Here is a 27,609-nt window from a genome sequence, read left to right as displayed (position 1 = left end):
AACCCTCTGTCTTGTATCAGAGGTCCAAGAGAGTCATTCTATTTCCGGTATTTGTATCTGTGACCTCTAGGAAACATTATATATATATATATATATATATATATATATATATAGATGAACTCCATCTTTGATATATTCATATTTAGTCTACCATATAGAATCGGAACGTTTATTTCTGTAGTGGAGGCTATTTTTGGTGCGGAACGGGGCACTCTCCCTAGATAAAGTCAACTTTAATCACATCGATGTAGAATTTATATACCAACAAACTGATATATAATGCACGTTTTGGGATTTCTGATAAGGGTAGGGAGATTGGTACGCAGCCATTTATAGCCCCAAGTCGTCTGCGTTATCAATTCGCCAGGCAGCGAGAATTTTTTATGATTTGGGTTTATGTTAATGCACTTTGTAATACTTTGATATCGGTTTCTTTCCATGCCGTTGAAAATCAATAAAAGGTGTTTTACCTGTATTTACCGTCGATCACATTACGTAACGCGGATATAGACCGGGAGAATAGACTGCCCTCAGTGACTGTCAGGCGACGAGGTAAGCAGGGGGCTTCCACTATATTAGATAGTACTTTGGTTTTAATTGATGCAGTGCTTCTTATATCGGTGTGAATATTGTACAATGCTTTTTATAAAGGGAGACGGGGGCTGACAGTGCAATACGAATCTTGTAGATTTAAGGTGTTTTGTTCTCTAAAACCTTCCTTTGATGGTGGATTTCCGAGAGAATGTTGATTAGTTTGCCAGCAGGGGGAATGGTTGTGAATACCGTCATTATACGTGAAATTGAATATGACAAAAGCTTGTAAAATTATCATGTTGCGACAAGTATCTTGCACTTTGTGTTTAATTGAAAATCGTTATTTACATACAAATTTAAACAATAATCCCTACAGGTCAATGATTTATTAATTAATCATCACAGTTTCCTGCTAAGTGGTATCTAGATGTAGTACGTGTAAATGTGATCTATTAATTAATCATCACAGTTTCCTGCTAAGTGGTATCTAGATGTAGTACGTGTAAGTGTTACTATGTTCTGTATGGTAAAGCAAATATGAAAGCTTTATAATGTGAAGAGATCTGCTTTAAATCTCTCAGTCATTCTTTGCGGGATAATTCTGTTGCGATTAAGTTTTTTACTTCCTGATGATAAAGGTAGTTCGTCTCTATATCATGGTAATTACCTGAATTGAAATGTTTTTTGAAATTATTAAATAATGACAGAGTTTCAGTCGATATGAGCTGTCTCCGTGGCTACTCCTAGCTAGTAACAAGGCTTGGGTCTACCTAACGTGTAATAATTTAAGATTACTGTTATTAAAGTTTATTCACCTTCTAATATTTCTGATCAAGCGCGATACCCTACTTCCGATCGTTGAAGTACATCGGCCTGATATTCAATACGGAATTTTATTCGATTAATTGTACATGTGTTCACCTCAGCAGAAAATTGAATGTTTAGAAGAGATATCAGTTTTATTGAATACTGTTGAATTGGATCAATTTAAATATCATACTTCACTTCGCTGTGTTTCACGCATTTCGATGGAAATCTATCGGTGTACTGCAGGTGAATGACTTTGATCAGTTTGACAGGATAACTCATTTTAAAATAGAACGGATCTAGGGGCGCTGTTTTGAGAAAATTCGAACCTTGATATCGCATTTATATCTTGTTTTATCATTTCAATTGTTTGATCCTAAATATGGAAATCGTTTGCAATTTTGGTCAGGTTAAGAATACCTGTTTGAATTTCCGTCCCGCCATACCCGAAAGAGCATAGCGATAATGTAATATAACTTATAGTGAAATCAGAGGCACCCGCTAAGCACTGCATAATTTTACAAACACTTAGATAGAATTTCAGCAATCGCACAATGTTAAATGTTTTATCCTTTATCATAACATGTAACCCTTCTCTTATGAATTTATACATAGAAAAGGATGGTTACGTTCGCTTTTAAAAATTATGTAAGTACCATGAAAAGGTGAAAATAAAGAATTATAATAAATCTCATACTTTCTATAAGGAATACAAAAATAAAGAGTTGGGCAAACACTGACCCCTGGACATACGCGTACCAGAGGTGGGATCAGGTGCCTTAGAGGAGTAGGCATTCCCTATTGACAGGTCACACCCACCGTGAGCCCTATTCATGTATCTTGATAAGGTAAACAGAGTAATCCGTAGTCAAAATCAGTGTGTAAAAGATCCAATGAATACCGTACCACACAGTCTTTCCCAGTAGTTTTGTAATCGTGTATATACATTCCCTTTAGATTTACTAAAACGGCTATGGGTTTTCCGTTTGTTTGTTGTTGTTGTTTTTTCTTTTTGTGTTCTATATCGAAATCAATTTATTACTTTATAACTTTTATGTTAATATTTTTAAAAAAAAAAAAGGGGGGGGGGATTGTTCCCCGCTGTTGATTCATGGCTAGGTCAGTTATTACACCTACATATGGTGTTTATGTCTATCAGCGGATTCGATAAGCACGAGCATATTCTGCGTATGATCAGTTTTTAAGTTGAGGCAGACTAAAAAATAATTCGATGTTACTGGGGTTTCAACAGTCTCGTTTAAAGTATGCATTTCTTAAATCATAAGGTCGTTATAACGATGTGATTTGCCATTGGGTCAAATGCTGTCTGACGTGTTTCATATACATTGTTTGGCTGTTCTTTGCTCACTGATTTTGACTACGGACACTAGGGCTCGTATCATTTTTATTTAAGTTAAGAAAATCTAAGATATGAATCTGCTTATAAAGTTTCTTTAGAATTATGCAGAGGTCAATTTCAGGTAATGTTAATTTTCGAAATGCAAGCGACGGTTAATCGGTAAATGAAATGTGAAAGATATTTTGTTTTTCTTCAAACAAGTAACATATTTCAAAAAAGTTAAAAGTAATATTGGATATCGAAATTTACCACTTTTGCAATAAATAATAAAATAACTACACTCAAAAACGTTTTCATAGTCGATATATTGCTGGGATTAATTGATTCAGTTGCAAAACTGGACGAAATGGCTGTATCTATTTTCTATGTTTAAATGTATAAAGGAAAAGTTCTATGTCGCGACAATTAGACAAATGTGTAAAAGCTTTGAAACTTGTCGAAATAATACTCTGTTGGACTCGGTGCTTCATACGCTGTTAAAAAGGTAAGGTCTCACAAGCAATGCAAAATAGAGAGTTGGACAAACACGGACCCCTGAATATACCAGAGGTGGGATCAGGTACCTAGGAGGAGTAAGCATCCCCTGTCGACCGGTCACAATCTAGTTTTACCACTAACTGTTATGCTTCATGGTTAACCCCCATCCCCGCTTTGCTACAAACAATGCGTGAGAATTGATAAATGTATATATTCGATCGCAAAAAATGATTGTGTTCGGGTAACAGCCTAGGAGTATAAAATGTTTCCTGTAATACTGATTTTTTATTTAAAAGTCTACTTTTTATTGAGGAAAGTTTCACATTTATAAGTATACTTTTTACGGAGGAAAGCTTCAAATAAATCTACTTTTTACCGAGGAAAACTTTACATTTATAAATCTACCTTTTACGGAGGAAAACTTTACATTTATAAATCTACCTTTTACCGAGGAAAACTTTACATTTATAAATCTACCTTTTACGGAGGAAAGCTTCAAATAAATCTACTTTTTACCGAGGAAAACTTTACATTTATAAGTATACTTTTTACGGAGGAAAGCTTCAAATAAATCTACTTTTTACCGAGGAAAACTTTACATTTATAAATCTACCTTTTACGGAGGAAAACTTTACATTTATAAATCTACCTTTTACGGAGGAAAGCTTCACATTTATAAATCTACCTTTTACGGAGGAAAACTTCACATTTATTAGTCATAGAGAATTTTTCGAAATGATAGCCATCAGGTCGCACACACTAGCACACACTTTGATGTATACAGTGAACTATTCTATGACCGACCCTACATGTATAAGGCAAATTAAGCTTCCTCCGTCAGTACAGTATATGGTCACGTGGAAAAGGAAACTTTAAAATGATGTCATCGGATGTATTATCAAGCTACGCCGCTTACCAACTGCATACTTCATAAAGCACATGCCGGCATAGCTGCAAAAATGTAGCCCTATCCAATTTTTTTTTATTCTGACGTTTTCGGGATAGGGCTATAATTCCATAGGATCTCCGTAATGGTGCAAAATAATTTTATGAATAATCGATAGTAAACTCTGTGTATTAGTCCCAAATGTTGTTTACACCAAAAGGAGTACCAACTTTGTGCTCGGGCATGTCTAATAAAGGTGTTTTTCATTAAATATAATGTACAGCATGCACAATTCTTCGTCTGCTCCGCCATGCTTGTTATCGCGAGATCTCGTGGGTGGATTTAATGAAAAACCTAAACATGGACAATCAGCGCGAAAATGTAGTTACTCGACCCACTTCGACAAAGAAAGGAAAATCATATTGTTGCAGAAAGAATTTACACTCTGCTGTTCGGTTTTTAACTTGATATTAAATTCAAACCTTTTCAATACCGACGAAATAGCTTTCGCCTCCATACTTGTCCATTGATGTAAATACTACCTTATATGACATATGCAAATGACTTGACAATCGGAAGTTGAAATTTCAGTACATATAACATGGCGCACAAATATGAATGGAGAAATTGGAATTTATCGAAATTGTTGAAAACGGTAGAATAGAGCCTCACAAATCTTAAGTTGCAGGTTGTAAATTTATATATTGACTAAGAAACATAGAATATCATTTTATTTACATATAGAAAGTCAGGAAATGTTTAGAATGAGCGCAAATGTTGCGGGAGTGAATCACTCCCGCATTTGCACTATTACGGAGATCCTAAGGAGTTGTAGCCCTCTCCCTAAAAAAAAAAAAAAAAAAAAAAAAAATCAGAGAGGGCTACATTATTGCAGCTAATGCCGGCATGGAGCGTTGCTCTTCATCTGCAAAAATAAGAATTTTCATATTTGAATTATAATTTCATTTATGTCGGAATATGCCCAGTCGTTTAATTAGACGTGCTATATTTATCAAGATTTTTCACATTCAATTGGGATTTAATGAACGCCGTATTGGTCATGAAGAAATGACTCGCAATTCAATTGATAAAGATATTGAAGATAAAACCGTTGTAAATGTAAATATAGGAAATCTAACACCTTAAGGAAAGTTTTTACGATATGCAGTATTCTCTCTTTCTTACATTAAACTATGTTTCATTATTTCCAATTCATGAATATGTATAAAACATTCCTTGCCTATCCTCTACCTAGTTCCCATACTTCTGTGCACGGACCTTTCAAGTGAAAGTCGTCTCACAAATTTTGCCGGTAGGGACAATCATTTGTTTAATAAAGATATAATTTCAAAGATAAAGCCGCCATTACGATAATTAAAACAGACAGTTTGGCAGTTATAAAGTGATAATATTTAAGATAGTCCATGCAGTAGCAGAACAGACACAAATTACGTTAACAGAACTGGATACAGGACAGGGTTGATGACGGGATCTCGCCCTGTCTCCTGTCACTTCCGGGAAAAGCCATCCCATGACCAAGATAAAAGGTCGATATTTCCCGGTTATTGAAAATTGGGTCCATGTGAATGCCAATTACATATAATTTACTAAGTTTAGATTTTTAAAGAATATTTGTATTTTGTTATGAAATGGGGTATAGGTAAACCCGTGTCGAGAAACTTTTAAAATATTGATACAAGTACAAGAAATGATATCGAGACATTTATCTTACTAATGGCAATTGCTCTCAGCTCTCTAACTGAAATTAATTCTTTTCTTTTTCCCTGACATCAAAATGATCATGCGCTATGTCTTTGATGGGTGCATTAATGCATCATCTAATGAGAAATATCGATTATCAGATACGTACAAGGATGCGACCATTGGGGCGCTGTAATATATCACTGCAAAATGCCGATTGCAAGAAACATGACTTAAAAACAAAGTGTTTACACAGCATGTAGGTCAGGGGGGAAACAAAGGATTGCATGCATTATTGAAAATGAAAATTGTGTTTCCCAACAGAAATTGCAATTAGATTAATTTCTTTTCTTTGATGGAAAGCTATTAATTATTCATTACATCGCTTTCTCAGACAAAAATTCCACCTTGATCCCGTGCATAGTGCCCGTTTGGTTTCTCTCATGCAAAGCTTTTTTTGTATTAATCAATCAAGGTATTGCACTTTGAAACGATAGCAAACATACACTGATAACTGGATTCGTATAAAACCTTATGACTTTTAAGGACACGATTTACAATCTGCAACGTTAGTCAGTCCTTAACACCTCACAACTTTTTCCTTTTTCCTGTTAGTGGAATCTTTCAAGTTTCTTTATCAACTAAGAATACTTCATGTTTTGGATTACATGCGAAATTGCCATAAATTTGAATTTCTTACCTATCCAAGGTGAGTATGGTGTAATAAATTTTCCTATATTCCTAATAAAAGTAAAACCTTCGAAAGGATTGCACTTGATGTGTTTGGCATTTTAGACTTGGTAATAATTTTAAGTGACAAAATAATCTTTTTACAAAAGATAATCAAAGTTCTCTTCAAAGGAAATTTGAACAGTGTGCGTATTTTTCGATTTTTCGTGAATAAATTTGGCCAAAATGGTTTGTAAAATTTGTTCGATATATCTAACCTTGTTCTCCCCGTATCCAAAAATAAGTACAGAAGTTTAAAAAGGTTACATGGTTGAAATATATTTGATACTTTTCAACCCTGCTTCTGGGAAAAAAATCTACAACGAATATTAAGTAGACAAACAGAGCCCCGGTTAACGGTAGACATGTAAACCTTGAGTGTTTGTCCGCGAATTGAAGAGAGTTTAATCATGATCCGCATTATTTGTTACCAATTTAAAAAACGACGACTTCAAATATTTATACATACAAATATTCTCAGTTCAGGAGAAATTTGATCTTCAGCATTTGAATTCCCATAACTTTTCTCTGAGGTGTCAAAAGGTGTTTGGATGTATAATATCACTTCGGATTTTTGTCGGGACTTTGGCCGCGGTGGTGCTCGGATCATATGTCGACAGAGCTCATCTAAATCAATGTGAAGCAAAAATAGACTTAAGAATGAAAGATAAGTCTGAATACCATGCTTCACGTTTACAAAGACCAATACATAAATCTACAAGTGCTGAGTAAATATTGGTTGAGTGACGTGGCTTGTGGTCTTACAAGGACAAGTTCAGGTCAATGGTATTTCAGATAGGTAGACTACTAGCTTCAGGCAATTTATTGTAGGACATACACCGAAAAGTAAGTAGGAACATCCAGAGTTTTTTCCCCGGCTATAGTGAGGGTTTATTTCTTGGCGGATCTCAATCTTGTAACTGTCAATATCACTTCGAGGACAGTTATTCAATTCTCAGTGAAGAAAGCAATTTCTTCATTTTTAAAAGAAAGAAAATTAAAAAGTTGAAAAATTGGATTTTTCGTAATTTCATAATACTTATGACCAGAAGAGGCAGTCATATTCTAACATATAAGTCTAATATTAAGTTGTTTTAGAAGAATGGATTGTTCTAAATAATCGGTGTTTTATTTTACACAAATATTTCAAAATTAAGATAAAATGCAATGCATTCCCTGTCTGCAGTCGGCTCCACGTGGGGTATTATTGATACGTGGAGACAGAATTGATTCTACCAAAACAAACAGTGCTTACTATTCTGCTATAGCTCATCTGAAATTGCAACAGTTCTTAGGAACGGGATCTTAGGAATGGGATCTTAGGAACGGGATATTCGCTACGGAATCTGCAAAACTAAATGATTCATTATGCTACGTAGATTCTTCCGTCGATGTTGTTTCTTAAATGATATTAGACATGTAATTGTGATATAAAATACATCTGTCAGCCGATTTAGGACAATAACTTTATTATTAATTACTTCTTATCCACGTGGAAAAGAATCTTTTAAATGTGGAAAAGGTTTTATTTCCAACACAGAATGATATGTATGCTGCCATTTTCTTTAATTTGAAGATATTGCCAATAATTAAATGATAAATATTATATTATATTATATTAACATATCGACAGGAGTTGTAGTCAGTTAAATGGCAAGATTTATTTTTATTGAATGACACCAATACATTGGTTTTTTTTTCCAGAATCTCCAAATTCACACCGACCTTTGACTAAAGAGAGAAGTGGGACTGTAGTTTGGATATTGGGAGAAAAATATTGAAAGTTGGATCAAGTCAGCGTGAAGTTTTGTCAATCAATATTCTTTGTGTATTGGATAAACATTGGCTCTATACGCGGCTGGTGGAAGTGTCATAGACCCGCCTTCCTGGGCGGCAAGAACCCGACCTTGACCGAACATTATCCACACGCTCATTTCACGTCACAGTGCATGTTCAAGGTTTACAGAACTACACGGCCCAGTCTTATCGATAGTTGATCATTCAAAGTATAATAGCTCACACAGATCTATTGAATACAAATGGGAATGCATTTAAATAGTCTACCTGTGTAGATATGATACGTTGAATAGATTATCATAATAAACTCTTTATGACATACCCACGCATGCGCCGTTAAGATGAAATCGGAATCCAATCCAATGACGCGAACTAATCGTTTTGAATCAGTATTGAAAATACCGGCAAACAGCTCGGACGGGAGATTTAACTCGAGACCGGCGACAACACTTAATTTCCGCCGAAGAACAAGTGTGACTTTTGATATTGGATCAATAAGGGAAATTGAATTCAGCAATGAGAACAGGTACTATACAAAAACGGACAGTGACACTCATTTAAGGAGGATGAGTGCCCCGGAACTACCACCAATACAGGACAAAGCCCGGAATTCTCCCTTACCCACTTATCACAGCAGTCGCTACATTCGCAGTAAAAGTAGCAAACCAAGCACAAACGCCAGCGACAGTTCTCACAGACAGCGCTTTGCCAAGTCTCCATTCAGTCAAGAATCGTCTGAATCCAGCAACAGCAATGGTAAAAAACTGACTAATGGATATATTCTGAGGTCAAAAACTTGGGTTCCATCGGAGCAGACTAACACTGCGTCCACGACAAGTACTTTGAAATTGGAATCTATCGAGAAGAAAGGTAAGATGAGCACGCCCAGGTCGACAAAGAACGGATTTCGTACCCGGTTATCGTCCAAAGACAATTCCCTTTCGAGTGGAAATAACAATACCGCACAACTTAAAAAGAAACAACTCACGCATTGTCAGAGTGAACCTAAGATTTCTCCTCTGTCCGACTACACTGCGAACCGACAAAAAGTGACTTTACGGCAAAAATCTCGAACGAACAATAGTGTGAATAACAAAGTGCTTTCTGTGGATAAAACGGACAACCTGACCAGGAACCGGTATATCAATGGTACTGTGAACGGTATGAGGCGGTACAGCTCCACCATCCAGCTCATACCACAAAAACATGTTAATTACGAGGATTTCGAGGATGATTCGGGCTCGGATTCTGACAAAGATCATATGATTATAAACTGGCTGATTGGGGTGGATAATGTTCAAGCAGAGGAAATACCGGAGCCGGAAATCGAATATCCGGACGAACCCCCTCAAACGGACACTGCATTACACATAGTATATGGTGGAGACTCATGATGACAGTCTCAGCTTCCTAAACAGGAAGTGTGATACGTCGTGATGCATTTAGAACCTTCAGAGATGATCCGAAAAGTTCCGGGAGGTTTACTGGTTGAAGCTTATCTGTGATATGATACTGTGATGGGATTATTAGGTGTTTTTGGTGCTTTGAATCGAATACAGAAGATAGAGGTTTCGCTTGTGCAATATATTTGTATGAGAGACTTGATGCATTATGAAAGTCATCCACGATATTCATTTAAGTTTATCTTTGAAACTGTTGTATTATTGTACATGCATGTAAAATCTGTCAATTTTGAGAGGTAATGTCAGTCCTAAAAAATCTATCCATTTAATCCTTTCCCACCAATTCGAAATTCTTGGGAATGTTAGATCAATAATGATTTATATTTTCTTTCTTTATTTTCTCAAATTGGAGCTGTATAATGCGGAATTATGTATATTGCATTGTTGCCTAGACGTAAGCAAAATATTTTAATTATAAATCGAAACACAGAGAAATAGTTTACCCTACTTTCGTTCATGAATGGGACATTGTGATTTTTCGTCCCATAAGTGGTACATTTGTACTCTATAAAATCGAATAGATCAACATTTTTCCTGTTTACACCTTAGAAAAGAAAATACCACTACGTATTCGTATTTTGTAATAACTTTTTACACAGTTTTAAAAGTTGTGTATAAATTTGATATTCCATTCCATTAAATCAGAAGTTGATGAGATGACAAATTTTAAACAGACAATAAATCGATCACGTCGATAACACGGGTGTTTTGACCCCACCGGGGGGTAATTAAAACGATTCATTCAAAACTAATTAGGGCGAGCATTGTTCCCTGTTAAGTCTAGATCTGCTACGTCAGTCGACAGGTTTTGTCCAACAAAACTCGCTACAGTAAGCTCATTAATTTAAAATCACGCTAATGAAAATCCTCTTGAATTCTGAAAAGAACTTTCATTTAAAATCAAACGGTAATCTGCTTATTACTCTGACCAGTTGGTCGTGGCAGAATCAGGATTTGGGTTTTCCGTATTTCGCCGCGCGTAAGGAATGAACCAAAAACCATAGAGTTCATAAGAGGGTATTAAAAAAGTGCGTCATAAAATTCATTTACCCGCTGAACATACCCTAAAATATCTGCTTTAACTTTCCCCCTAAAATACAATTATACATCTGTAGTTATTGAGGGTTGTATTGACGATCGACCGCATGGTATCTACATATGTAAAATTTCTCCGTTACCGTGTGATGTCCCCTCCTTCACAGATCCGACCGCTTTTCTGTCAAACAGAAGTTTATTTTTAACCCAAAACTTATGTCTGTATACTGTGTTTTGTGTGAAACCATATGTAATTTATTTTCGTTTTATGTTTTTTTTTCAGTATACAGTAAAATGTATATGTATTATTCCATTGTGCCAATTTACTTTTATCCGCTTGCATTTATATTTATTTGAGAAAAATACCTACCTATCGAAAATCTTTAGTGCTTTGACTATCTGAATTTCTGGTATTTTGTAGAGTATATAGGAGTAGTTCCCACTCTCTGTTTTCCGTGACTTCCTAAATTTTCCATTAACATGGCAATTTTAATTAATCCAACTACGTATTCCTAAACACGACCCGTGCGTCTGCCGGAGAAATAGATAATAACCAACAAGACCCTTCTGTTTTAGTGATGTTTGAAGCTATCAGTTACGTATATACTGGAAAAAAAAACCCACCTGAGATCTAGTCCTGTTGTTATCATTTAGCTTTCTGTCTTGCCAGATCTCGGCTGGCCGAGGAATTCTTTTTCTTACATTTTTTTAACTATCGTTTTTTGACAAGACGAATACAGTTACTTTTGAAATATTTTTTTTTCTTTACCGAAAACCTAGTTAAATCGTTTGAATATATCTTTGTGTAAAATCTTATTTTAAGTTCATCGTGATTATCTTTAGTTGGTAATGTGGATATTTTGTTAAATGTTTGTTTTCTGTTGAATTTTTTGATTGGGGTTCCTCATGGAGAGTAATTTATGTCGCATAATCTTATCCCAGTGTACATGCGTTTAAATGAATTTAAATGTCAGACGAGTTATCCCCAGCAATACAGAATTTGAAAGCTGGCTTTTCTATGCTATGTGTATGAATATATTTCTTTGAATACATTAAAAATTATTGAAGAGAAAAATAAAAACATGAAAAACTTATCTACGTCATCGTTTGGTTCTTCATTTAGAGTTCTGAATGGCGGGTAGCTGTTAACCATCAAAACATTGCATAGGTTCAATGGCTTGGTGAGAAATAAACTGCCTAGTCATTCGCAAGAAGTTTGTAAACAAGAACATTACTGGGATTAAATCGAGTCCAGAGTTTCCACAGTAATTGAACATCCCTTGTTGTATGTACATGTACGACGGTCTTTTATGTTGACTAGAACTGTTCACCTCTTTACACTGCCAATAAACGGGCACAACTTACAGACACGCTTGCAAATACAGGTAGGGCGGGATTCCCACTCACCTGCTCTGTGAACAGAGGACATGCACACACATCAGTTTCTTTTCCTCAACGCTTATACTTTACAGGGGCTGCATGGGGACCTGTGCTGCAGATACCCGATATTTTGTGCAGACCCCTCCTCATCCCCACGTTTTATCCTTTGATTTTACTCATCAGCATATGCTCAGATTCACCATTCTCAAAATCGTTGGGACAGCCTTTTTAGGATACATGTACATATAGCAATAAAATAGACCCGATACATGAAAATATAACACACGTATGTATATCAAGTTAACAGAAACTGGCATGCCACTACCATAGTTGCCTAAATTGGTTCCTAAAGCATAAATGACGCAAAATGTATAGGTGCCAAAATTTATCAAAGATTTACACTGTGGATGATAATTACAATAGAAAACAAGTTCCATGTCATATTGTAAATCTTGAATTCACTGGGTAAACCAAACATTTACAATATATGACACCCAGCTAACCAAATGTTATCACGTAGTCAGATAGCACATCATACCATTACACTAGCGCACACAACATGCCAAGTGGGAGAGTGGATGGTATGGCCGCATTGTGAATCCGAACCAGGGGAGATAACCGGAAACCAAGCCGTGTTGAGGCTAGCGAGTCTCTAAAACATATGTTACTTTGTACCTTAGACAAATTAACAATCTACTTACACAATGACATCCCTCCGTCGTAAGGGACAGATGGGGAGGAACAACCGGTCAGATGAGATCCAAATATTCCTTTATCTTTCCTGGTCCGCCATCAGACATCGATATGATGGTTTCGCCATGACCAAATGTTACACCTTATGATGAAAGCGAGTAGAAGCCTATATTAACTTGATTTAGCGTTTGGGTTAGATTATAAATAAAACTAGCATTACCCATCTTTGACAAGGGGGTTCCACCGTACCTCAACAAACCATAATTATGTATTGAAATATCAGGATGGTTAATGATGGATCCCCCCACCTCAGCAATGACAGCGGTTGCTCTGCGGTTGACCCTTTTTCACTTTTGATCAATTCTCTTATTCCTAGCCCAGGGTTAGGGCTAGGGTCAATTATCTAATTCCTAGCCCAGGGTTAGGGCTAGGGTCAATTATCTAATTCCTTGCCAACAAGTTTAGTTCGGGGTATAAGCGCGTGATACATGAGAAAACAGCATTGACTTTTCTGCATTGCTGTTGAGCTCTTCTGAGACCAAACCTTGATTGAATCACCAGGACGTCTGGAGGTGGGGTGATTTAAGGGAATGAAAGCAAAGTACATGTAGTAAATTAGCGTACAAGCAGGGAAGACATCAGGACGAATACGAAAGGGGGGGTGCTGTAAAAAGACTATATTAAGGGTATTAATATACATGATATGCGAATTACGTTCTTGTGTCCTGCTTCTTTAACTTCTAGAGGTTAACTAGGGTCCTGCCCAAGGAATTACTTTTGAGAGTAATCAATTGGTAGGATGGTTTCGACCACATTCTCTGCATGCGTGTTTGAATCTCCATTTGGGAAAGATTACAAGTCTTACCCGGCCTGAGGTGTTATTTTGTTGATAATAGGACTGGGTTTGCCCCGAGGTAGTACTTCTCTGGGAGAAGGGATTGGCGACATACGAAAGTCAGATCTCGTTATATTTATCTGACCCCAGGGGATGTTTGAGTTATCAGCCATTTCAAGTCTAAATTGTTCCTCGTATATGAACCAACCAGGTCAACGGTTTGCCGCAAGGCGTATGTCCCTCATATATTTTATCAAACCTTTTGCTTTGGATGGGGATTTTTCCATCAACACGCTAGAAAAAAATTACTAAGGCCGGTGTTTAACTATGTATGTTGAGATACACTTAAGACCTTTGTTTAACAAAACACATATGAGATAATGTTGAGAATTATACGACGACGGCGATGAGAGAATATTGCCCCGGTCGCAATAGACAGTCAATGTTTACATTTATCAAACGTTAACAATGAGGAATGTTTACAGGTAATTCTGGTAAACTTAAAGACAACATTGACTTCATATCGAAGTTCAGAACATGCAATTCCGTACTTCAATAGTTCTTGATCACGAAAGGAGTATCAACAATACTCACACACATTCATGGTTGTGCTGAATTCAAGTTAAAAAAATCAACACTCGTTTTACATATGTGCTGACTGCAAGTAAAATAGGTGAAGATAACGAACAGTGATCAAATTTCATAACTCCTATAAGGAATGCAAAATTAAGAGTTTGGCAAATAAGTTACCCTGGACATGCAAAGGTAACACCCGCCATGAGCCCTATATCTTGATAAGATAAACGAAGTAATCCGTAGTCAAAAGCAGTTTACAAAGAACGGTCTAACAATTGGTAAGTAAAAGCAACTCATGTTGTACATCTTTGTGCTGAATACAAGTAAAAAAAAACCCAACATCATTTGTTTTACATATATGTTTGTACGGAGAAAGTATACAACCCTAGAAGTGTAGGGTATGTAGTTAGATGGCGTACGAACAGTCTCCAAACATTGCGATTAGTTCCTCACTCCTCCCACTAAGTCCATTGTAAACGTGTCGAAATTTTTATTCAGGAAAATTGGATGTTTCGGATAAAGAAAACAGTGATTGAAGTCAACTGTGCTTCTGGCATTCGAAAAGAATTGTGGTATTGTAAATACCATTAATGTACATTATTGCAAATTCTCTACTCCAAAATACCATTTTCTTCTTTTTTGTCTCCTTTAAATATTTGTTCATTTTTTTTCTTCAATGCAAATTTCTTTTAAGTGAGGAGTGAATTATAAACTGTCAATATTACTTCATTACTCAGATTAAATGATAAATATTCTAGAATTTTACCTATACATGTATGCCCTGCTCTGTGAACTTTATGTGTATTTAATTATAATCCATCGACAGTTTGTTCTATAGATCCCTAGCCTGGGTTAATAGCACGAGTCCGCTGAATGCTCGCAGTCTTTTTAAATGTTTTTGTAATTGCACAGATGACACCAGCTATTGTCCTCTGATTACATTGTCGTATAATTTACCAGCGCTAGAATTAAAGAGCTGGTGAAGTTCGAGATTTTTCCGTTTACTCAGTCTGTAAAGCGCTTGTGGTAGGTAATTCCAATGACCTTATATATACTATACATGTATATGATGTGAGACGATGACTGTTCGGGAATTCTATGTCCCCGTGAGAATGGTTTACTAATCATATTCTTTTACTTATCGAGACAGGGGGCCTCATTGTGTATGACCTCATTAAAAAAAACAGCATTTGAAGAAGTAATGTCTGTTCTTATTTTAAACACTCGACTGTTCTAACCCTTGTGTAACACACAAGTTCTTTTCACCTTTTATTCACAGTTGTAGTGTAATGTGATCAATCAATGATGAATCAATGAATGAATCAATGACAGTGCTCCTATAAATATAAATAAATAAAAACACATTATAATTTGTTCTATTGACTTAATCAATGTACAAGATTTGCTTGACCTCAATCATATATACAAACATATTTCCTTTGCAAGGATTCATATGTAGTACATGTATTATAAACATGCATAATTAGCAACATGAACAAATAGCAATTGCAAATACGCAAAGTTCACAAACCTAAACAAGGCACGCAATATCCGGCCCAAAAAATGGCCACCACGACAGGTCAAGGTCAACGTAATACATTGATCACCTACATTTAGACCTATTAATAAAATAAACACTGTAAATATACTGAAACACACATATAACTCAAACACCGTTGTGTCACCGAAGTACATGTATGTAAAACTCAATTATATTCTCCCATTAAGTATAAATAGAAAACATTAAGCTACAAACTAGTTCTCAATTCTATATGTCTGATTAAAGCAAATGCTAAATATTGAATTCTGCTTCCTAACAGCATTGTTTAGCAAAGAATCTCTTACAATACCTTGCACACGATATAGTGAATCTATGCACTCAAAATATTCACTGACAAATTATTGTGTACTTGAAAATGACAAATATATCACCAAAAACTTACACAACATCAGACACGTCTTTGTTGTTCTGTATCTCGTGCAAAAATACCGCCAATAGCAGGTTCTATTATTACACATACTGACCAATCACTGACCGTCTTCATAAGTGTGAAAAATATTACACGAAATTATTTTAACTCAACAAGAGATACTTTTACCCAAAATTAATAGAATATAATACTCTTCAAAGTCAATTATAATTAATTTTACAATACTAATCAGACACACAGAATACCAAAAATATCTAAGTAGTTGCAGAGTCTCAATGGCGCAGAGGTTAATGCCTATCGTCCATCACACGCGACCTTCTCTCGGCACCCGGTTCGAATCCCATCTGATACAACTTATTTTTTTTATATAAAAAATGTTCTCCCCTTACAAATCTCCCAACTTTTTATCATTGCTTACCACAGCAATGGGAAAATTTACTTCAACTCTAAAAATATGTAAACATTGACATCAAAATAAATTTTAAAAATATATACAATATTTCTTTCTGCACAAGACACTCTAAACTATGTCTCTATTCTGACTTTGTTTAGTCCAAGAATCACTAAGGGTTGCGCTTAATGTAACACCAAGATTCACAATAGCATCACTAAGTTCCTTAAAGTTTGAATTCTGGACCGAAATCTGATTACAAGAGTTTGACGACACGACACTTTGCGGTAATTTAAACGGATTGGAATGTTTTCCAGCCGTTGTTCGTTTACTCCGGCGCGGCTGTTCTGGTTCAACGAACTCTTCGTCTGATTTGCGATGACTCGACGACTCCTCAGCCTGGATCACTTCTTGTATTTGTTCTGGAATGTAATCACTATCTGAATCCTCCGTCTCGGAATCATCACTACTAGCGGTCACTTTTTCACCGGTGTCTAAAATTTCCTTCCTAGTGACGTTTTTTATTGGACCAGATCCATCCGCGAGTTGAATAGAATACACATTATCACCAAGATATTTCACAACTTTATACGGAGTGGAACACCACGTGTCTTGTATCTTGTTGCGTCCAAGAACTCTGTTCTTTGTTAGAACTCGGGTTCCTATCGGAATAAATGAATCTGTAGACTTTTTGTTCCTCTGTTTGTTCCTTTGTTCAGCCGATTTCCTCAAGTTAGCGGATGAACACTCGTAGACTTCACACATCCTCTTTTTGTGGCTCTCTAACCAATCATCAAAGGATACAGGTACGTTAGCATCACTACTTGACAAATTCCTGGTTCCAAGGAGGAAGTCCACCGGTAAGACAGGTTCTCGACCAAAGAACAAGAAATGTGGAGAGTATCCCGTAGATGAGTGCACTGTGGAGTTGTATATATAAACCAACTCTGGAAGATACTCCGGCCATCTCTGTTTTCTTTCAGGTGGTAACGTTTTTAAGCGATCATGCATGGTGCGATTGAATCGCTCACATTGTCCGTTGCCTTCAGGGTGATAAGGCGTTGTGCGTGATTTTTCTATATGATAAAAATTACACAGTTCTCGGACAACAGAACTTTCAAAGTTTCGTCCCTGGTCGCTATGTATACGTGCTGGAACGCCAAACTTGACAAACCAGTCTTTAACAAGGATTTTTGCCACATTTGTTGCTTTTTGATCCTTGCAAGCTACAGCTTGCGTAAATTTGGTAAATATGTCCGTCATAATTAACACGTTTTCACGTCCATCTGACGACCTTTCCAACACTGTGAAATCAATAGCGAGAATTTCTAAGGGTTTGTATGCCATAAGATTGCTGACTGGGGGGTTAATGGCAGGAAGGGGAGCCTTCCCTATCAAACATCTCTCACAGGACTTGCACCATTTTTGAACATCTTGTAGCATGCTTGGCCAGAAACATCTTTTCTTTAGCAATGAATATGTCTTTTCAATGCCTTGGTGTCCCGCATGATTGTGAACACTCTGTAGAACTTTTTGTTTTAGAACTTCCGGAAGCAAAAGCTGATTCTGTTCTCCTGTTTCATCCTGAATTTTCCTGAATATCACAGAGTTCTCAAAAAATAGTCTGTCTCTTTGATTAAGTAGTTTCCTGACACTTTTGTGCTCCTGTTTCAATTCATAAACTGACGGTTTATCGTCTCGATCCATCCAATAACGCACTCTACTTAAGACCGGATCATGTTCCTGAAGTGCCGCAATGTCTGTTGGGATAAATTCAGGTAATGTAGCTGTCGCACACACGGAACGCAACTGAACGTTAGCTGCTTCTTCACCAATATAGTTCATGCTTCCCTTTAACACCTCCAATGATGTACTCTGCGTAATCCTGTTTAGTGTATCCACAACACTTTCTATCTCCGATGAAATAGGTCGTCGACTCAGAGCATCCGCATTTCGATTGACCCTTCCAGAACGGTATTTCACCGAGAAGTTGAACTGAGCCAATTCTCCGATCCAGCGCATTGTAGTTGCGTCGACACGCTGCTTGGCTTTGTGGATATAACTTAACGGATTATTGTCAGTATACACAATAAATTTTGATCCAAGAAGGTAGTCCCGAAATTTTTCGCTAACTGACCACTTGAGTGCTAATAATTCCAGTTTCATAGAACTATATTTCTCCATGTTTTTCTCTGCTTTTCTGAGTGATCTTGATGCGTAGGCAATCACTACTTTACCATTTGGTGTCTCTTGCGACAAAACGGCTCCAAGACCTTCAAGACTAGCGTCCGTCTCCAAGATGAATTCTCGAGTGAAATCAGGAAATCCCAACACTGGTGCAGACGTAAGTCTCTCTTTCAATGTTTCGAATGCCCGAGTACACTCTTCAGTCCATAGTGCTTGAAATTGTTCGGATTTCAGTTTGGTGTTTTTCGGTTTAGACAATAAAGAATGGAGAGGAGATGCGATACTGGCAAATCCCTGTACAAACTTACGATAATAACTAGCCAGTCCAAGGAATGAACGTAGTTGTTTTTCGGTGACTGGAATGGGCCATGATCGGATTACTGCTGTTTTATCTGGGTCGGTTGCAACACCGTTCTCGGACACAATATGTCCTAAGAACCTAACCTCCTTCTGGAAGAAATGACACTTTGACATTTTCACTTTAAGTCCATGTAACTTAAGTTTGGTAAACACTTTGTCCAGTCTAAGAATGTGTTCTTCTATAGTCCGTGAAAATACCAAAATGTCATCTAAATACAGTACAAGAATATCAAAGTTTTCATCACCGAGACACGCTTCCATCAGTCTTTGGAACGTTGCCGGACTGTTACACAAACCGAACGGCATTCTCACATACTCAAACAGTCCTCCAGTTCCTACTCGGAATGCGGTCTTTGGAATATCCTCAGTTTTGACGGCCACTTGATGATATCCTTGTATTAGATCTATGCTGCTGAAGTATTTGGCTCCATTCAACACATCTAATGCTTCTTCTATCCTCGGTAAAGGGTATGCATCCTTTATCGTTTTCGTATTGAGAGCTCTATAATCAACACAGAGTCTGATACTATTGTCCTTTTTTCTAACTATCACCACAGGCGATGCGTAAGGACTGATGCTCTTTCGGATTATTCCTTGATTTAGTAAGTTTTCTATGTGTTGTTTCACTTCCACTATCTGATTTGGTGGTATCCTACGATGAGGAATTTTTACTGGTTGATCGTCTGTCAAGGTAATAGGATGAGTGACAGTTTGTGTATATCCTAAGTCTTCGTCAGTTTTGGCGAAAACATCATGATGTTTGACAAACAGTTCACGTAGTTTATCCTTTTGTTCTGTTGTGAATGTTTCATGTCCCACATCCAAGTCAGATAAAATGTTTTCAACATCAAATGAATCTGTATAAGGCGACGTTGAAACTCTACGGATGTTGATTTCAGATTTCTCAATGTCAACAACATATTCATCCTCTGTGGATTTCAAAATATCAACAAGGTGTAACGTACCGATGCGACTTTTTGGTTGAATCCAAACGTCTTCATGCCCAATGTTTATTATCCTAACAGGAATTCTTCCATTGTCAACAACACCAAGAGTGTCTATCACCATGACGTTTCTCGGCAGAGATCCATTTTCTGCAGTGACAGCCTGTACAACTGCAGTGTAGGGTTCGTTCCGCTTGTTTTGTCTTGTAGATCCCATGACAACTTTCATCGAATTAGCGGGAATTCTAACACACTCTGTACCAGCAACTTTAACAAGTCCAATTTTTACAGAGTTTTCCTTGTCGGCTAAAGTTAAGATAGACATGACATTATTCCATACTGGGTTATCCATTAACGAACAAGAATGTTCTGAAGTTCTGATGTTCTTTAATACATTACATCCTAATATCACTTGAATAGCATTTGGGTCTTTTGTCACAGTTTCAACTAACATGCCCACGTTACTGAACACACTGTCTTGTATTTTTAGAGTCACTTCTATATATCCTAAATACGGAATTTGCTCCTGATTCGCGGCAGTAAGTCGTAAAAACTTGGTAGTGTCCATTATACTAGTTTTCTGTAGAAACTGATTATAAAATAGTTCTGAGACTGTTGACACCTCTGCTCCTGTATCCAATAAACAGTCAACACTATGTCCATTTATTTCCACTGATGTCACCGGACAGTCCCTGACTGCATTTTGAATTTTATTTTTAATGTTGTCTGTTGAGCCTTTGTCCTGACCCTCCACTAGACGGCTCGCTACTGTGGGGGATTTCCATTTGGGTCACTCTTCGGTTTGCTCTTTTTATTGGGACGACTGGGACAGTCACGAGCAAAGTGTCCTTTACCAGTACACGTATAACAAACAATGTCCTTGTTGTTCCCTTTGCCTCGTCCTCGTCCATTCGGGCTAGAATATGGTTTTTTTTCGTTCACCTTCTCTAGTGTGTTTTGTAATGCGTTAATTTGTTCCTGTTGTTTTTCAAGCATAAGTTGTTGTTTTTGCAAAAGTTCCTTCCATGCGTCTGTGCGTTCTGTTGACACTGATGCTGAAGCACACACTTTCCGCTCTTTCGGGGGGTTGTCATCTACCCATTTCAACATACGCAAACGAAATTCTTGAAATGGAATAGGTCCTTTTTCAACTACGATCTTTCTAAGTTCTTGACCGACTGTTCTGTCTTTGATTCCATCTATGAAACGTTCGGTTATATTAATGTCCAAAATTTGCATTTTCTTGTCGACTCGTCTGTTGATTCGTTCCATCATCTGCAGTAGTACACGCGAGTAATTTTCAAGCGTTTCACTGTCTTTTTGATCCCGTTGGTAGAATTTCTGTAGTAATTGTGAAACAGTATCTTTAGTGACGAAAATTTGTTCTAAAATGTTTAAGATTTCCTCGCCGGTTTTCCGTTGCTCTATAGGAAGTAAACGGACTTCTGTTTTAGCACTACCAGCCAAATGGTCCATCACAAAATCTGCATGACCGTCTTTGGATGTTGTTGCTCTTACGTGTTCCCTCATTTCGGTTATCCAGTCGTTGACATCCGGATCTGTATCTTTCTCAGGACGTCCACTGAATTTTTGAAATTTCCTCTCACTTTTCACATACACAACTGGTGCAGGTTTCTCTCTAGACTCCTTCTCCTCGTAAGATTTTAATTTTTTCTGAAGTTGGTGCAACTCCTTCTTCATATCCAGATTTGCCTGATGTTCCTGTGTCTCCCTGGCTTCCAAGGCCTTAACTTTGTCAACGAGGCCTTGGATGAGCTGCTCCATGACTCGTCGAGTATTGCACACTGTCACACGAACACTAAATCGAAGTGAATCCTGTCCACGACGCCATTTGTAACACACAAGTTCTTTTCACCTTTTATTCACAGTTGTAGTGTAATGTGATCAATCAATGATGAATCAATGAATGAATCAATGACAGTGCTCCTATAAATATAAATAAATAAAAACACATTATAATTTGTTCTATTGACTTAATCAATGTACAAGATTTGCTTGACCTCAATCATATATACAAACATATTTCCTTTGCAAGGATTCATATGTAGTACATGTATTATAAACATGCATAATTAGCAACATGAACAAATAGCAATTGCAAATACGCAAAGTTCACAAACCTAAACAAGGCACGCAATATCCGGCCCAAAAAATGGCCACCACGACAGGTCAAGGTCAACGTAATACATTGATCACCTACATTTAGACCTATTAATAAAATAAACACTGTAAATATACTGAAACACACATATAACTCAAACACCGTTGTGTCACCGAAGTACATGTATGTAAAACTCAATTATATTCTCCCATTAAGTATAAATAGAAAACATTAAGCTACAAACTAGTTCTCAATTCTATATGTCTGATTAAAGCAAATGCTAAATATTGAATTCTGCTTCCTAACAGCATTGTTTAGCAAAGAATCTCTTACAATACCTTGCACACGATATAGTGAATCTATGCACTCAAAATATTCACTGACAAATTATTGTGTACTTGAAAATGACAAATATATCACCAAAAACTTACACAACATCAGACACGTCTTTGTTGTTCTGTATCTCGTGCAAAAATACCGCCAATAGCAGGTTCTATTATTACACATACTGACCAATCACTGACCGTCTTCATAAGTGTGAAAAATATTACACGAAATTATTTTAACTCAACAAGAGATACTTTTACCCAAAATTAATAGAATATAATACTCTTCAAAGTCAATTATAATTAATTTTACAATACTAATCAGACACACAGAATACCAAAAATATCTAAGTAGTTGCAGAGTCTCAATGGCGCAGAGGTTAATGCCTATCGTCCATCACACGCGACCTTCTCTCGGCACCCGGTTCGAATCCCATCTGATACAACTTATTTTTTTTTTATAAAAAATGTTCTCCCCTTACACTTGCATGATGCCCTAAAGGTATTCCCTAGTGTACACCGGGATAGAACTATTGTCTCTGTGCTCTAATCACTACATGATGTACTGATGATCTGTTAGATTTGTGTTCTGAACTGAATCAAGAAATAGGTGTGTCCGGGGGTCCGTGTTTGTCTGATCCCACCTCTGGTGTGTCCGGGGGTCCGTGTTTGTCTGATCCCACCTCTGGTGTGTCCTGGGGTCCGTGTTTGTCTGATCCCACCTCTGGTGTGTCCGGGGGTCCGTGTTTGTCTGATCCCACCTCTGGTGTGTCCGGGGGTCCGTGTTTGTCTGATCCCACCTCTGGTGTGTCCGGGGGTCCGTGTTTGTCTGATCCCACCTCTGGTGTGTCCAGGGGTCCGTGTTTGGACATTCTCTTTTGTTGTATCTTTTTCCGGATTTATCAGATTGGTCATTGTTCGTTATCTATCTTATGAATCCTTGCCCCAGTCTGCCCTACATTGGTCCCAGCAGGTATCCGCCCCAGTCCGCCCTCCATTAGTTCCAGACAACATTCTAACCATCCCTCCAGATTCCATATGTCTTACAGTTTCATCACCCGTTCAATACTAGGTGTAATCCTCTAACATGCAATGCCCGGCGTCTTGCTTTACAGTTCTAAATTCAATATATAAAATCAATGTATGATTACGAACTACATTTAAGTGCCTGTGGCTCTTTTGACAAAAATTCCTACTATGAAGATGAAATTTTCAAAACTCTCTATAATTCTTCACCCATGCATTTCACAACATGTTAGTCTTACTCGGGGCACAGTTTCACTCATTTGAGTATATAACAAAGACAAACATTTTATCGTGGTAGTAAAACTTTTTTGAAAAAATGGTCACTGATCTCTCTATCTATTTCTCTCTCTGTTTTATTGAGTCTAGTGTTGTACATGTATATACTTTGTTTATTTTAAGTGCAGTAGATCTCCGTAATGTTGTTACCTGAATGAGTGTCACGCCATAATGTGTTAATGAACAGGAACAACACAAGAACAATGTTGAATAGAAACAAGAACACGTTTCATAAACGTATGCATGACCTCCTGAGAGAAGGTCGCGCATGTAAAAGTCTACTGGCCTACACGAGGGGTAAAGGTACCGAATTGTGCCAATTCCGCCACAACTGAAGTATAACAGTTGTCCCGAATCAGTGGCGATCAGGTCATTTAAATGGCACCGGTCGGAAAATTATTCCATTGGAATTAAGCTGTCTCAAATCTTTACACCATATGAAGAGTGAACACGCAATAACGCAGTTAGTACTGCGCTTTGAACACTTTCTGTATTTTAAAATCAGATTTAAGGCCTATAATGTGTACCGGTTCGGTTTTCTTTGCTGGATAATAACTCTGTACCTGTGTCTGACTTTTAGACATTTTAAAGTTTTAACATTAATCAATTAAAAACAAAATGTTTATGTTGTATTAAAGAGAACTTCTTTATGTTTTTGGAAAGGCAAAAAAGCGGACCCGGATTTACTATGATGGTCAATGGTTTCAACCGTATTGACTTCTTCAGTTCTTTTGCTCTTGGATTTAAAATTCTTTCGAATGCAGACTATTGAAACTTAAGCATGAAAATTTACATTACTCCACTTTTTTCTATCTCTCTCTCTTGCATTAATGCATGTCTATGCATTTGTACACTTATTTGTACATTTATGTGACATGAATCTCAATAAATTTGTCATCTACGCTATAAAAAAAAAAGAAAAGAAGATTTACATTACATAATGAATCAAGGTAATTCGATACGGTACCATTGACTCCAGCTGCCTTGCATATTTTATGTATTTTCTTTTATTTTCGCAAACAAGAGGCCACGATATATTAGAGACTTCTAATTACCATTAGCGGTTGAGGTTTGACCCCTGCTCCTGGCTGAAAATTTTAACAAAACGTCTGTGTGTGCTATTTGGGGATCTGAAACCACTATTTTTGTGTGAAAAACATACCGTCTTGGGTCGCATCCCTTTTCTGATAATTTCTTGGATCCGCCGTTTACTTGAACAAACATTATGGATTTTTTTATACTTAATGCAACATTTCAATACAATGCTTTTTCACATGAAAAGGTGACGATGATGAAAAGTGATCAACCTCATAACACAAAACTAAGAATAGGATAAACGCAGGCCCATTATTATACCAGAGATGGAATCAAGTGCCTAGGAGGAGTAAGCATACCCTGTCGACCGGTCACACTGACCATGAGCCCTATATCTTGGTCAGGTAAACAGAGTAATCCGTAGATGGAATCAGTGTGTTTGGTATGAAACACGTCAGACAGCATTTAAACCAATGACGGGTTGTAATAGTAAATTTAGATTGAGAAAACGGCCATAAAATTTGCGAAATTCCTGCTTTAAACGCGACTGTTGAAACTCCTGTAGCATCAAAGTAATTGTCAGTAGCCTGCCTCAATTTAAAAGCTGATCATACTCAGAACAAGCTCTTGTGTATCGAATCATCTGAGAGATATAAACACAATGCAAGTGAAATGGAATATTGCAACATAAATATGGAAGTTGACAATGGAGAAACTGAAGTCATAAAAAGAAATTTTCAGTTTTCCGTTACGATTTATGTTGAATAAGATATCCAAGTATGAAGCAGACACTGTGGTGTTCTTTATTTGGAGTTCATTGGGATACTAGTATATCCAATTGACGTATGAATGAAAACGTTTATTATTATTTTTATGTAGGTCAAGGTCGCAACGTCACTAAGAGCAATATGCACAGAATAGTCCTGCCAAGAGAACAGCACATAGCAAATAGGAAGTCGTATCTCTTAAAATTCAAAAGGTATAGCTAATGGGAATGATTTATGCAAACTTTACCCAAGAGGTGACCTTTACGTACCACATTTTACCCAGGGATGAGACCAGAAGAAATCCGTATATGCTTCAGTATGCAGTAACAATTGAGCAATATATTTTCATGAGAAGAATTTAATTACTACAACTTTTGTATGTTTGTCAAATTATTTCCCCTTCATCTCGGACTATCATTCAATCTGATGTATATTAAAGCCCTTGGTTAAAGAATATTTAGGACTAGATGTGGAAAAGATTGGTCAAATATTTTTAAAGATATAACCCACATTCCAAAAACTTTATCCACACATTCTACAATAGTGTAGACAACTTTTCGGAATAACAATATAAAAGAAGTCGCGAAAAGTCTAGATTGTATTTGGGAATTAATGTCACAGAGTTTTATGTACGTGAATATTGCAGATCTACAAGCAAAGGTTTAACAGTTTCTTACATACGATTGAACGAGAGTATCTATATACAGTGTAGTAATCATCCCGTGGGGATCCGGGTTAGAATAGGTCCTCAGTACCCCCTTGCTTGTCGTAAGAGGCGACTAAATGGGGCGGTCCTTCGGATGAGACCGCAAAAACCGAGGTCCTGTGCCACAGCAGATGTGGCAGGATAAAGACCCCTCCCTGCTAAATGGCCGAAAGCGCCGAGCACAGGCCTTAATTTTGCAGCCCTTCACCGGCAGTGGTCACCACATGAGTGAAATATTCTCGAGAGGGACGTTAAACAATATTTAATCAATCAATCAATATATAATAATGACAGCGTACGAAACACATATCTATATAGTAATGATAGGCTTCCAAGCACATATATATATAGTAATGATAGGCTACCAAACACATATCTATATAGTAATGATAGGCTACCAAACACATATCTATTTAGTAATGATAGGCTACCAAACACATATCTATTTAGTAATGATAGGCTACCAAACACATATCTATATAGTAATGATAGGCTACCAAACACATATCTATATTGTAATGATAGACTCCCAAACACATATCTATTTAGTAATGATAGGCTACCAAACACATATCTATATTGTAATGATAGGCTCCCAAACACATATCTATATAGTAATGATAGGTTACCAAACACATATCTATAATAGTAATGACAGCGTACCAAACACATATCTATATAGTAATATCTTCGTGGTCTTTGGTGATCAGGTCCTCCAACAGTCTGTTGGAAATTCCCATGGGCACGACGTGTGCTCCTTTGTTAGCTGACCTGTTTTTATATTCATATGAAGCAGAATTTATTAAAAAACGTCTACGCGAGAAGAAAAAAAATCTCTTGTTATGGCCTTCAATTCGACATTTAGATATACATGTACCGACGACGTTTTATCTATTAACAATAATAACTTTTATTCATATGTCGATTCGATATATCCCTGCGAGCTCGAAATAAAAGACACCACAGAGTCGTCCACTTTTGCTTCATACTTAGATATTTTATTGAAAGTAGATATTAACAGCAAACTAACAACTCAACTTTATGACAAACGGGATTATTTCACCTTCTCTATCGTCAACTTCCCATATTTATGTAGCAATATTTCATTATCACCTGCATATGGTGTTTATATCTCTCAACTGACTCTATACGTAATAACTTGTTTTGCGCATGGTCAGTTTTTAAATCGAGACAAGCTACTGACAAACAAGTTGATTGTACAGGGGTTTTAACAGATAGTCAGTGCAGCATGGCAGATGTTTGCG

The 27,609-nt window shown here is 37.0% G+C and overlaps 1 protein-coding gene across 2 annotated transcripts; it reads left to right on the top strand.

Moving 5' to 3' along the window:
- The first annotated feature begins 498 nt into the window (after window positions 1-498).
- On the top strand, window positions 499-11,883 carry LOC130047137 (uncharacterized). 2 transcript variants are annotated; one of them, XM_056141556.1, is made up of 2 exons: window positions 499-552; window positions 8,199-11,883. In XM_056141556.1, exon 2 carries the CDS (start codon window positions 8,633-8,635, stop codon window positions 9,683-9,685), a length of 1,053 nt encoding a protein of 350 aa, XP_055997531.1. In that variant the 5' UTR covers window positions 499-552; window positions 8,199-8,632; the 3' UTR covers window positions 9,686-11,883. The 2 variants fall into 2 exon arrangements, with proteins under 2 accessions (XP_055997531.1, XP_055997530.1); XM_056141555.1 differs by lacking the exon at window positions 499-552 and adding an exon at window positions 1,304-6,474.
- Window positions 11,884-27,609: the final 15,726 nt, after the last annotated feature.

Source organism: Ostrea edulis, chromosome 6 (genome assembly GCF_947568905.1).
Source record: "Ostrea edulis chromosome 6, xbOstEdul1.1, whole genome shotgun sequence".
Lineage (NCBI taxonomy): Eukaryota > Metazoa > Mollusca > Bivalvia > Ostreida > Ostreidae > Ostrea > Ostrea edulis.
The sequence above is the reverse complement of the archived record's forward strand: the minus strand, read 5'-3'. Positions and strand labels throughout refer to the sequence as shown.

Excerpts from the sequence above, each read along its gene's own strand:
- LOC130047137 (XM_056141556.1), top strand. The coding sequence starts at position 8,633 with ATGAAATCGGAATCCAATCCAATGACGCGAACTAATCGTTTTGAATCA.